This window comes from Hemitrygon akajei, chromosome 21 (genome assembly GCF_048418815.1).
Source record: "Hemitrygon akajei chromosome 21, sHemAka1.3, whole genome shotgun sequence".
Lineage (NCBI taxonomy): Eukaryota > Metazoa > Chordata > Chondrichthyes > Myliobatiformes > Dasyatidae > Hemitrygon > Hemitrygon akajei.
In genome coordinates, this window is record NC_133144.1 from 54,483,427 (window position 1) to 54,497,307 (window position 13,881).

The window sequence follows — 13,881 nt, forward strand, 5'->3', positions numbered from 1 at the left end:
AACAGAAAGGTTGAGAACTTCCAGCTCTCCTTTGTTCCATGGCTCTGTCCATCTCCTGCAATGGAACCCGGATACCTAGCCAGAGCTAAGAGATTGGATTACAGTCCACCATCCTCCCTCTCTGAGTCCATGAGTGATTCACAGATGTTGAGAACAGCAGCTGGAAGTTCAGCTTTAAAATCGAGGACGACAACAGTTCCATTCATTTTTGGTGTCATCAACCCTACCTTGAAATACAGGAAGAATTATATTTCCTTTACTTATTTTTACTTCATTTTAAAGGTTCTGACACTTTAAGGGCATTTTTCTTCTCACTAATCTTGAATTACTTAAGGCAGTTAAAACTGTTCAAAGGCTGATCTGCAGGATCTTCCACCTGGTCACATCTTGCTGCACCTTGTAGAGTGGCTCTTGAGGATGGTGGGACAGCTCAGCTAGTCATCGGTGTCCTCAGAAAATTAACTTGAACAGGCAGGAAGCAGTGGGAAAAGGTTTAGGCAATAGACTAGATCCATGATGATCTAGACCATCACATTCTTCCTTTCACCATGACTTGTTGGGGGGGGGGGCGGGTGGATTCAGCCCACTGAGGATATAGCAACTCACAGAGCAATCCTGCTTCCCACTCAGTGTCCCTACGTTCCCATCAACTCCTTCCAGATGCTACCATCCACCTACTCATTGAAGGCCAATTTACAGTGGCCAACTAGCCCACAACGCACACATCTTTGTGTGAAAGCCAGAGCACTGAGAGAAAACCCACACAGTCACCAAAGATCGAATCCAGGTCCTCCGGAGTTGTAAAGTCGCAACATCACTACCTGTGCCCAGACACTGCTCCAGTTACCTCCTTATTAACTTGGGCCTCCCTTGCCTTTATGAACCATCCTGCGACATTTCTCTTTGCTCAAGGTGCTGTATGAACACAGACCACAGTGCAGTGATGTGGGTGTGTCAATTGGTAGACTCACTCATTCCATCATGGGCACTAGCCTCCCTACTATTGAGGACATCGTCAAAAGGTGGTGCCTCAATATGGTGGCATCCATCATTAAGGGCCCTCACTGTCCATGGCATGCCCTCTTCTCATTTCTACCATTGGATAGGAGGTACAGGAGCCTAAACACAAACACACTCAGTGTTTTAAGAACAGCTTCTTTCCCCCTGAATAGCCCAAGAACACTACTTCATTATTCCTCCTTTGCACTATGTATTACATGATTTTTATGTCTTGCACTGTATTACTGCCACAAAATAACAAACTTAATGACATATGTCAGTGATAATGAACCTGTCTAGTTCTGAACTGTGTATAGGATTGAGAATTGAGAGATTGCTCCTCTGCTGATGCCGTAACAGATCGGAGTTACACACTCAGCCCTCATCCTCAGCCAAAATTAAGCACTGTGCACTTTGGTACAGAGCTCTCTTTAATGGTTTCCGAACACCGGTTACATTTCAATGATCATGATAGTCTCCTAACATTAGAAGTGTCAAAATCTATATTTTACGAAGTATAGAATGGGCCTCAGAGTTTTTTTTTGTTTAAACTTTACCCTGGATCTCAGTGCTTTAGCCAGGGTGAAGCCAAAGGGTTCCATATGACTCGAGTTGTTGGCTTCACTTGCCGAATGTCAGTTTGAGCGACTCATGAAAGAAGCCCTTGTATTATTCCTTGCAGCTGTATAAAATGTGCAGGTAGAGCGGTATTAAACATCAGCGCTTGGCGTTTGCAGACTACAGCTGGAATCTGGAAGTTCTGAACGGTTTTGTGTGGGAATAAACATCCTCATCTCCCAATAACAGTTTAAAGTTGGACACAAAGCAATGTGATTTGAGTCCTTCTTTTATGAATGTTAGATTACCATCTCTGGCACCTTATTGCCCTGAGTACAGCCTTCTGCAATTGTGCATCCGGCTGGTAACCTCAGACGATAAACTAAATCCAGACAGGGGTGAGTCTGATTCCTGAGAGATTTGACTTAACTCACAACAACTTCATTCAGACTGAATGTGACTTCTTGGTGTAAACAGAGTATTATGCTGTGAATTAAGATGATAGAGTGACTACTTCTTATCATTTAGCAACAGCACGGGGTCAAGTATTTTGATTCGCCTAGCCACTAGGATCAGGAATACTCAGTTTAAAATGAGCTCAAGTTCCGGGGCTGGGTAAAACAATCAGATATCTGGCATGATGTTTCATGTTTACCAGAGGGCTTTAGGTTCACTTCACATCTGTTAAATTACAGGCACACCAGTCAGTGTTTATTATTGGTTTTAACAGCCTTTAAATCCCATTTTCCAGCAAGCATCCTTCAGAAGTTTTTGATCTTCAGACACTTGATTCTAGAGGCATAGTAACACAGAATCTCTGAAGCAACTTTTCCCAACCTCACTCTAATCGGGGTCTGGACTGCATCAATTATTGCACCACTGGGAGCCTGGGTTGGCCTTGGAATAGTTGGCTATTAGTTGGCTAATAGTTGCTTAGCAACAAAGAAAGGAAAGGGGTGGGCTACCCAGATGTGTGGGGGGGGGGGGGGGGGGCTCTGGTATGACTTTGGAGTGATGCAAGTGGTGTAGTTTGACAGAAAATAAGATAATAACAGACTTAAACAGAGGGATAAATAGAAATAAAGCAACTAAATTCAAGAGCTTCATCCCACTTATTCTGACTATGTACTTTAACTTTAATGAAGTCACTTCGCCATAGATAACCCAAATGACATTTAAATACATGGAATAGTTTCAATACCACACTGTACCAAAAGCATCCACATCAAAGCTGCACAGCGGGTCTCCCATGCTAACGCGCAGACCCATGCCTTAGCAAAGCACACGCAAAGCTAACATCTCCACGAGGAAGCGCTCAGCGCACAAAGCAGCAGTGGCGGCTAAAGTACAACTTACTGGACCACAGAGTACAACACGGAAAGGGGACAATCCACACACGACCGACACGGAACAGCATGGCGTTAAACTTACAGGCACGCAAACTGGTGGAGCAATCGTTAACAGAGACAGAAGAAAGTGGGAAGGTTCTCTCAAGGGTGTCCAAGTTACTATGGACACTGTCTGGCATGCAAGTGCAGTCGCGTTCAGAGCGTCCGCAATCAAAACAACATGCGAGTTTCATTCTCTTGTAGATGGACATCTTGGCTATAATCATGTTTCCGATGGAAGGAGAGGAAGAGGAGCAGGTTAATGGCAAGGTTATTCAGTACGGCAGTTGGAAGGAATCCACAAGGGATCTTAACACAGGCCTTAGTAACATAAGCAGGCTTGACAAGGAAGAAGAGCTTAGTTCATTGCATAAAAAAATTTGTGACAAAAAAAAGTTATTTCTAAAACTTGAGAAGTGTTCAGTCAATAACTTTGAACAGACAATTAACAATCTTAAGTATTTTCAAGTTATTTACTTTACAACAGAACCACAACCGTAGAGGTTGGTGAAGAATTTCAGTAATATACCAATATCAGCAATAGAAAGGACACAGCACTTTTAGTGGCTGCTCTTCTTGCTGCTTTCTATTGTCTTTGCCAGCTCTGGTAGTGCTGTTGAGCACTTGGTTTAATGAACGATCTTATCACCGTTACTGCTCTCTTTATGAGCATATGAAAATTTAAAACACAGACCCAATTCTTTTTAAGCACATTTGATGCCGAAATGGCTACTTTGTCAAGTGATTCACTTGCACAATGAAATTTGAAGTGTAAATAATATAAATAAGTCACAATTGATAATAAAACTGACATTCTTATAATAAGAAATCATTTACGTTTTCCACAGCAGGTAAAAAGGAACAAAATGAACCTTGTTTGACCAAGTCATTAATGGCACCTGAAACTCAGACTTAAAGCTCTCAACTGAGTCAAGCACTGACCTAAGGCCATTTATATCAAGAAACTGGCCAAGCAAGGGTTACGCTATGATTGAGGATAAAAAAGCACTGGAAAGTGATGAATGAGAGGCATCTTCAGTAGCATCCCCATTTTTCCACAATCTTTATAGCATTTAGTTGCAAAACATTTAATTTTCAGCAATTTTTTTTGGTGCTGTGTTATCCACTAGCTGAAAAAAGAATGATCAGATCATGCAGCAGTAAGCCTCTTCAATGCACGCAAAAAAAGGCTGTTCAGTTTGCGTTGATATTTCAATAAATAAAGTAGCATCAGAACCTAATTAAAGCTGGTGATGCTGGGTAACATCAGCCTCTTGTCTTCCTTTGAAGGATGCCAATCTTTTCAGGCTGACAGTAATCAACTCTGACAAACCCTTAAAAAGGAATGGCATCTTGAGGGAGAGTGACTGCTTTTTGATCTCATCTCTTGAAATGAAACCAAATACTTGAGCCAAATCATTCTTCCAAATCAACAGGGAATCGGGGCAATGCTGTGTGGGTGCGTCATTTGGTTTTTTTTTTGGGGGGTAGGGGAAAATCAAGGAAGACTTGAGGAGATTATTTTTGAGACCATGCACAAGTATCGAAATAACAGCATGCTAATTTAATGAAAACTGGCTTCAACCTTGGCAATCAAGAACAAAAATCCAAATAAAATTTTTTAAAAATTATTAAATTCAATGCATTCAGAAACATTAACAAGTGTAGCTCATTTGTCAAAAAAAATCCATGCTGTAATAAAGACACTGCATTTGTTATGGAAATAAAACACAAACAGTCATAGACAGTGACATGTTGAAAAATGTTAGTTATTGATGGGATGCATGTGGTTCTGTACATGAAGGACATGTCTACTAACTCAACACACAAACTGCTATATGAATTCCTTGCAAAAACATGTTTATATTGCCATTTTTATAAAGGGAAGAAAAGATGATTTGGGTTTAGATGATCCTTTCAGGAGAAGTCGAAAAGGCACAGGGATGTTGGAACTAGGACGGGGACTGAAGAAGGTCTCTGAGGACATCTAGTGGTTGGGTAGAACCCCAGATTCAGTTACACATGGAAACCACCTGGGTTCAGTTCCACAACTGAGTAAAATGTACCCAACCACCAGAACAGGCTGAAATAATGATGTGCATTTCAATTAGAGTCAAGGTTCAAAGTTCAAGGATTCAGTATTGCTGATTTTTGGCATAACAGATCTGATCTCTAAAATAACACTGAAAGGTTATTCTAACTGGTCGGGGATAGACTTACTGTTCTTATCCCAGTTTCTCAATTTGTGGGCCTCCTTGGAGTAGATGGTCAGTTTAGTGAAAATACAGCAGCAATATTAGCTGCAGGTTCACAGCACTCTCAGGAAGGTGAGAGAAATCTAAATCATCACTTTGGTCTAACTTTGAGCTAATTTACACTCTCCAGTTTCTATAGCTGGAGGGTGCTGTCAATGGGGCTCTTCTTTTGTGAAATCTAGATTATAATGGCTTTGTGCCTGAAGAATCAGTTGTTGGATTAGACTGCTTGATCTAGTTTACAGAGACAGGAACAGATGAGATGAATCACCTACAAAGTTTATCCAATGATTGAAAAATGTAATGCACAAACAGAACATTCTTTCTGGCTGAACTTAACTTTCTTTATATATTCCTCATTGCCCTGACTTGCCTTCCTTCTCTCCTTCCTGTTTCACTATTCTATGATTCAGAATTAATACTGGGGGACCATTCAGTTACAAGGAACAGTTATTATCAGGGCCACACTTTGTATTGGGGAGAGAAAAGTTTATGGTTAGCAGATGAAATCTAGGACCATTGGATCTTACTTTCCTATCTAAGTTACAAGGGGTTGGTGTCAGCATGACCTTGGCTGAGATCAGCCGACAAACTAAGAGTAATATTGGGATCTTTAACCACTTGTATCTGTGTCTTGTGGCAAGTGACTCCTTCTTCCTCCAATGGGAAGGCCTGCTTTTCTTGCTCTGACTCAATAATATATCACAGATCTGCACTCTAACCTTCTCCAAGGGGCAAGGGCAACTCCTATTGCCTCATATCCCAGGCCACTGGTCCCATCCACTTCTCATGTAGTTACCAGCAGGTCCTTGTCGCCAATAATGGGCATGCCACCATAACCCTTAAGTAAAGAAAATATGGGGAACTTTGCAAGGTGGCTTTGGTGAGAAAATTCCCTTTTGTCTTTCCTTATTCTGCTAAAGCCTGGTCAATAAAACTTCCCACTCAGCTCTAATCATGGTTGTCCACACGTTTCCTGCCTTTTGGTTCTGGTCTGCTGTATTTTCGACAGATTCAAAGTGATCTGTGGCCATTGCTGAAGATGATGAGTGCGTATGCATGCAACATAAAAATAAACCTCTTGCTTAAGGTAGACAAGTTGTATCGCACTCTGGGCAACAGAGAACCTGCTTTTACTCACAATATATCACTACCAGTGTGCAGTTAAATTATAGAGTTTCATGTTCCAGGGCAGCAAGAAAAAAATAAATTAAAAATACATCAATCATCAAAAGTTACTCGCAATCATTTCATACATGGATTCTCATTTGCCTGAGTTCCATGGAAAGAGGTTTAAATGTATCTGTGCCTTCTCCGTTCCCCTATAATATTTTCTACAAACCTAGAAAGAGCAAATGCTTAATACATTTAAGTTCATCCTTAAACGCAGATAAATAACAATCTCCAGTATTTTTTCCAGCAACCCCCACTATTCCTCCTCCCAAAAAAAAACTTCTGCAAGGACCATTCCAGTTCCATTTCCTACCTAAAACAGATTTCCTTTGCAAATTCTGGACGTTCTTTGAATAATTTAGACTACAATGAAAAAATAATGATACTTTTAAGCTGAAATTTTGTTATGCTTTCAAGTAGTTGGGGGTTCTTTTATTTAATAAAAAGGTAAAGCTACTCACTTTAATTATTCTTGACCTTTGTGGATGCACTGAGTTTTTTTGGTTTAAATTATTAATAATGGGCCTAAAAGGTTTGGACAAATGGCTAAGTAGGTCAGGTATATGTTAACAATGTGACATGACTAATGTCAATGTAATGATAAATCTGCTGGAATTTCTACTTAGATGTGACAGCAGCTACTAAGATGTGTGTCCTTATCAAAAAAAAATATATCCTTGCAATTCTGGTGCTGTTTCTCAGGTATTACATATTGCATGCTCAGCCAATGTGGGCTGTGAAATACAATGCATTTGGCAAGGATTTGTCTTTGTTTTTCCAGCTGACTTGTAGCATTACCTCTGGAGTTTTCAAACAGCGGCAGTTTAGCTCTGACAACCTCTTTCTTCAGCCTCACTAATCATGTCATTTTATTTATACATCTGTTCTACATCACATCATTAATAGATTGAAATTTGGACTCCTCATTTTAAGCATACTGCTATTCTCCAAGTATATTTTTAATTTTTTGCATGTGGTTTAATCACATTAATGCTAATTATTTTTCGCTCTCCAATCTGTAGCATTCATTAATTTTCCTGGAATTGTCATTATGTATTAATGGCATAATGTTAATCTAAACCTGCCTTTCTTTCAGGTAATTAAACTTCCTTTCATATAGCCTGAATTATGCTGCTCTCCATTTAATATCCTTACCCTTACTTATACAAGTAGGTTAAAAGAGTTAGTGAAGGACGTTCGTGGCATTGTTACATTGGCATAAGAGGATGCCCAGAGAAAAGGCATATGTGACAACAGGACAAAGAGACACCCAACGTGTCACACTCAAGTGTGTTTCATTAGTCAGTTTCAGGACCGCAGTGGAACAGCCAAATTGTCCATCATACTCTTAGCAGAGAACACGTGGCATGAAGAAAAATCTTAAGGTGAGGAAGTGTGTCCTTCAAAAAATTTCAGTGGAAACCATGTTCTGTCAACATCACAAGTAGATGCACTAAATCTTGCTAAAAATAATAATTCTACTCTTACCCACATTGCTTTTAAAAGAGTTGACTTCCAATAATTATTAGATTTCAGTTTCCATGCACGTTGACCTTTATGCAATTCGTCTATAGGTTTATATGCTGTAGCAAGCTTTATGGCTATTGAAGAGAACTCTGCCAAATGGGGGCTATAATTAATAGGTGAGTGGTGATAAAAATGTGTACCTGTACACTTGAAAGCTGTTAAAAATGAGTGTGTTGCTGTTGGACAGCAGACATTTATAGTGTGTTGTTTATATTCAATGTCTACAGGGTGAGTAAATGGAGCTTTAACTACACAACTGTACTCCATCTCTGATCTTCAATGACAAGCTAATAACACAAAGCACTTGATGACCGGTATGCCCTTCACCAGTATCTACACACTGAAGACAAAACACCTCAACATTCAATCCCGTACATTGGTCTCAAATCATAATCAGTAATTACAAGCTGTTGACGCAAAGATGATGGAATTATTACTTACGTCGTTTACAGCCACATTTCTTAATCCTTTTTGTGTCAGTGATGTCATCATGACAAGCCTTACAGTAGAAAAAGGCCCTAAAGAAATAGATTATAAAATCACCATTTAATGGACAAATATATTTACTGGGCTAGAGAGGCATGTTTTCTACTAATCTCCAAAGGAAGAGCAGATGACTTAAACAGCAAATCTTTACTGAACACATGTAAAGCCAGAGTTAATAGTAGCTAGTATTTAAGCTTTAAGTACCTGAGTAGGGTAACGAATACTTGTTTTGGGGGAAGTAATTTGTTCCAAATGAAGTAAAGGTGTATTCAAGAACGCATTAACAGAGGAATGACCTTTCAACTCATTAATCTGCTTCTTTCCCAGAATCTGCTCACTCGGTGCTATCGTGGGCTATACTCGACGTACTTAACCTCCAGGGGGAAAGATGTGTGAAATTTCTCCCTGACCCCCCAAGGTAATTGACTGAAACTCCAGAATATCAATCTAGCCTAACAAGGCCTATTATTCAATCCCCACCAGCTGCCTTCTACCAATGACGTTTCCATAGCGGCAGTGTCACAGAAACCATTGTTTCCTCAAGTCGTCGATCATCTCTGTCAGTACATATCATTATAATCTTCAGATATGTAGCTGCTCCTTTTGAAGGGATTCATCAGCACAGCCTGAACTGCTTTTGCTAAGACTTTGTTCCAACATCCACACCACTCTGCGGGGGGAAAGAACATTCTAATCTCCAGTCCTGCCTGAGGCTTGTTAATTCTGCTCTCATTTCCTGTAACTCTGTGCTCCATGTCCAAGTTAAATAACTGGCTCACATCTACATTATCCATGGTTATCAACATTTGAGAGCTCTGGACACTCTTCCCAACTTATTCCTCGGATGACATTTGGTTCCGAGGAGATCCTTTCATAAGGAGCTCTTTTCACATGTAACAATTTTTTTTGACTACTTCTTTGCTTCTCGCAGTTGAGGATAACACAATAATTTCACCCAGTGTCTGGATTTATCTCAGTCAATGCAGAGTTAATCTCATTTATTTTACAGCATTAGAGTAGTAAAGCATTCCAAAATGTTTTGCAAACAAAATTTGGCACTGAGCTATTCTAAAACTTATTTGCCATGTGGTAAAAAGGTTCAATCCAAGGAAGAGGCTTTAAAGAGCCCTGTATAAGAGGAAAGGGAGGAGAGAAGTTCGGGATGGGGGGGGGGGGGTGAAATTCCAGAGTTCAAATGCTGAAGGCATAGATGTCGATGGCACGGCATTTAAAATAGGGGTTATTCAAGAACCAAAGTTAGAGACCAGTGAGTTCTCAGAAGGTGAGATGATGCTGTACTGATGGAGAGGGTGAGTTTCTAGTGGGATGTGAAAACAAGGATAGTAACTTTAAGACTGTTGATTTTAAATTGAGGCACTTAATAACCTGATTTTCTACTGGGACTCTGCCTTGGTGGGAGAGAAGACCAAACAGAGTGTCAAAACTAGTCATATGCAAAAGGACACGAGAAATAAGAACAGGAGTAATCCCCTCAGCTGATTGAACCCACCCTATCTTTCAATAAGATTATGGTGGATAATCTGCCTTGTCCACTTTCCCTCCTGATCTTTACATCCTTTAATTCCTTTCAAGTGAAAAAGATCTAACAAGTTCAGTGAGGAACAGAATGCCGAAGATTCACACCCCTCTCCAGTTGTAGCCTCTTTAAGCCTGGCTATTGTATAAGGTTAACAGTGGAGGAACCAACTCAAATGAGGGGGAAGCTCTCAATCTCGTCAAGGTCGAGAAATGGGAGGCATTGGATGAAAAAACCAAAATCTCAGGATGATGAATGTTTCTCCTGCAGTGTGTGGCTGGGTTCGAGGATGCACTGGAGGGGAGCGGTGGAGCTGGCTGTGGGGGTGTCCATTCAGTTGCATTATTCAAAACGTAGCTGGTTAGGGGAAAAAGCAGACTGAACTCTGGGGACAGGGCATGTTGTAGGACCGGCCAAAAAGCTGATCAGGTCTGAATGAGAAGAATGGCCTTTTTCCAATGTTTCAGCATTTCTGTGATTCCCAGCAGTCTGGGGTGAAAGGCTCAGGAGTGTCAGAGTGAAGAGATATGGCAATGACCACTAGTTGACACAAGCAGTTTCTGCGTGTGTATGTATGCAAGTGTCACTCTCTCTCTTTCTCTCTCTCTCTTCTCTCTAACATACACATATACTTTCCCTCCCTCTCAGAAGCTTGCTAAAACCTACTTCTCTGACCAAGCTCTTAGCCCTTATTCTAACTGCATACAGCTTGGTGCCAAATCTTGTCTGTTCACATAATGTGAAATGCCCTGGATTATTTCTTTAATACACACAGATACTACATGTGAATGGGTGATAGTAGAGAGAAGCAATGAGAACTTTACCCTCATTCAGTATCAATATGGAGCCCTGTATAGAAATAAATTATTGCATAGGTCTCTTTATTAGGCACAATGATCTCTCACCAATTTTGAACCACACCTCTAAACCATGAACTATTTTTCCAGAATATGGATTCTTTTAGTGAGATTCCAATTTGAAGTCAGAGAGTAATAGAGCAGGGAAATAGGCCTTTTGACCCAACTTGTCCATGCTGACCATGGTTTCCACTAAGCAAATCCTATTACTCTCAATTGGCTCAGATCTCGATAAACCTTTTCTATCTGTGTACTTACCCAAATGGTTTTTTTTAGTGCTTTTTTTTTTGTACCTGCTGCAAACACTTTCTCTGGCAGCTTGGTTGTAAAATTGCAGCCCAAGGACTCATGGTTTTTTGATGTCCAAACCAACCCAAACCCCAAGAATCGGGTCTCATCAGGATGTGGTCAGTAGCCAGGATCTGCTGCCAGTTCAGCGTCTACTTGAAGCAGTTTGCTATTCCAGAGTACACTGTGACCCAACCAGCTTATTGAATCAGAAAATGTTAAGCAGACCAGGCCCACAATCTTGGAAATACATAAAAGCAGATTTGCAGGTGGCATTATTTGAAATTGGGATCATGGTTGGTACAGACTTCGTGGACTGAAGGACCTGCTGTTGTGTTGTGCTGTTCTATGATCTATAAACCAGCAAATGCCAGCAGATGAAACAAACACAGAAATGTTGAAACCAGTTAATAACCCTTCCTCAGAACTCGACTGAGCTTCAGTTCTGACGAAGGGCTTTTGACCTGAACTGTTAACTGGCTTATCTTCTCTTTCTACAGATGCAGCTTGACTGGTGAGTTCTTGCCGAATTTCTGCTTTGATTTCTAGGCCCATTCTCTCTACAGCAGGAATTCCCAACCTGTGATCCACGGACCCCTCAGTTAATGGTAAGGTTCAATGGCATCAAAAAGGTTGGGAACTCATACTCTACAGGAATGAAGAATGAGAGCTGATCTCATTGTAGAACAGACAATTTTTAAGAGGCTTGGAAAAGTAGATAGGGTGTTGATTTGTTTTTCTCTGATTGGCATGTCCAGCATCAGAGATTTGATTCTCAAAATTTGGAGTCAGCCTATTAGGACAGAGATGAGGAGAAATGTCTTCAATAATATCACCTTTATTCTCCTAAACTTTATACCCTTGCTTAAATACCTAAACTAGAACTACATGTAGTAGCCCAGGTTAAATCTCATCAGTGCCCTTGAACATTGCATCAAAATGACTGTAACTCTTTTCTACCTTGCAATAAAGGCCAATGTCACATTTGTCTTCCTAATTGCTTGTTATTCCTTCATACTATTTTTGTTTCATGCACTAGGGCTCCCAGATCCCACTGCACTGCAATATTTTGTAGTCTCACTCTTTTCAATTAATGACCTAATTTAACTTTCCAAAATGTATCATTTCACAATTGTCTGAGCTAAATTCCATCTGTCATTCCTTTGCCCATTTTTCCGAATGATTGAGATCCTATTGTAACCTTAGACAAGCCTCTTTATTGTCCACCACACCACCAATGTTGGTGCCATCCACAAACTGCATAACAGCTATGGACCCAGCACCAGCCCCAGTGGTAAACCACTGGTGATAGGCCTCCAGTCTGAAAAACAACCCCTACAATGCTCTCTGACTCCTTCCACCAAGCCAATTTTAAATCCATCTGGTTAGCTGACTTGGGTTCACATGGGATTTCACCTTTCAGAGCAGTCTACCATGAAAAAACTTGTCAAAATCCTTGCTAAAATCCAGGGTCCCTGCAATTTATTCCCTTGTTTCCACAAAATCTTAGGGTACACTTGGTCAGGCCTTTGGGAGTCATGCACTTTAATTTACCTCCTCTTTCATAACGTTGATATGTTTCAAGACATCACTGTTCTCTCCCGTGAATCCCTAGCTTTTATGAATTTCTCCAAGGTACAAAGAAACACTGTTTCCTCTTAAGGCCTCACTCATTTCCTGTGGCTCTGCATACGGACAACCTTACAGATCTTTCAAGGGATCCACTCTTTCCCTGGTTGCCCTTTTGCTCTTAATATAGTTATAGAATCTCTTGGGATTTTCTTTTACCTTATCTACCAAGAATATCTCATGCCCTCTTTTTGCCCTCCTAACACTTTCTCAAATGCCCTCCTGCATCCCTTAATTTCCTTCCAGAACTTAGTTGATCCCAGCTGCCTATACCTGACATCTACCTCCTTCTTTTTCCTGACAACAGTCTCAACAGCCACAGTTTGATAATCCTGCCAGCCTTGCTCTTTGCTTGAACAGAAAGGAGGCAGATACGATAGGGTCTTGGAGGCAGATACAATAGGGTCTTTTAAGAGGCTTTTAGATAAGTACATGGAGCTTAGTAAAATAGAGAGCTATAGGTAAACCTAGTAATTTCTAAAGTAGGGACAAGTTCGGCACAACTTTGTGGGCCAAAGGGCCTGTATTGTGCTGTAGGTTTTCTATGTTTCTAAACATGTTGACCCTGAACTCTTCTTACCTCATGTTCAATTAGAACATCTATCTTGGTTGGTTTATGACCCATACAAACCAAATACTGCTACAATAATACTCGCAGAAACAAGATGCAGGAACGGTCAAGAGACCAATTATGACTTGGAAAAAGCGCCAAGGAAAAATGAACTGATGGTGTCCACTTTGCTTGAGCCAGGCTTATGCCCACTGGATGTCTTACAACTTCAGATGACCACTGGCTGTGCGACATGAGTCCGACAATACTCCATTCCAGGACAAGGAAACATTTTACAAAGGATTATCATCAACACATCAGAAGATCAATTGCAAGGATGCAGCAGAAGTGTCCACAGACTGCCATGGACACTTTGGCATTATAAATACAAGAGATCTTGCAAATGCTGGAAATCCAGAACAATACACAAAAAGTGCTGGAGGAACTCGGCATTCCTTTCCATGGATGTTGCTTGACCTGTTGAGTTCTTTCAGCATTTTGTGTATGGGATACTTCGATGTTGACAAGATCCATGAAAATGTCCAACAGCAACTCAGATAAACCCATCCAAATTGCCATCTTCTGTGAAGAAGGTCATCACATGGTGACATCCAAGAGGTGTTGTCATATTTAG

The 13,881-nt window shown here is 40.6% G+C and overlaps 1 protein-coding gene across 16 annotated transcripts in view; it reads right to left on the reverse strand.

Moving 5' to 3' along the window:
* The window catches only part of kcnma1a (potassium large conductance calcium-activated channel, subfamily M, alpha member 1a), a 913,789-nt gene that overhangs the window by 160,726 nt on the left and 739,182 nt on the right, over positions 1 to 13,881 (reverse strand). For 9 of the 16 annotated variants that reach the window (XM_073025450.1, XM_073025440.1, XM_073025443.1 and 6 more), the window contains one exon: positions 8,342 to 8,418. In XM_073025450.1, the coding sequence (XP_072881551.1) occupies positions 8,342 to 8,418 (77 nt within the window). Of the gene's footprint in view, positions 1 to 2,988; positions 3,163 to 8,341; positions 8,419 to 13,881 lie in introns of all 16 variants that reach the window. The other 7 variants (XM_073025436.1, XM_073025438.1, XM_073025437.1 and 4 more) reach the window with 1 other exon arrangement.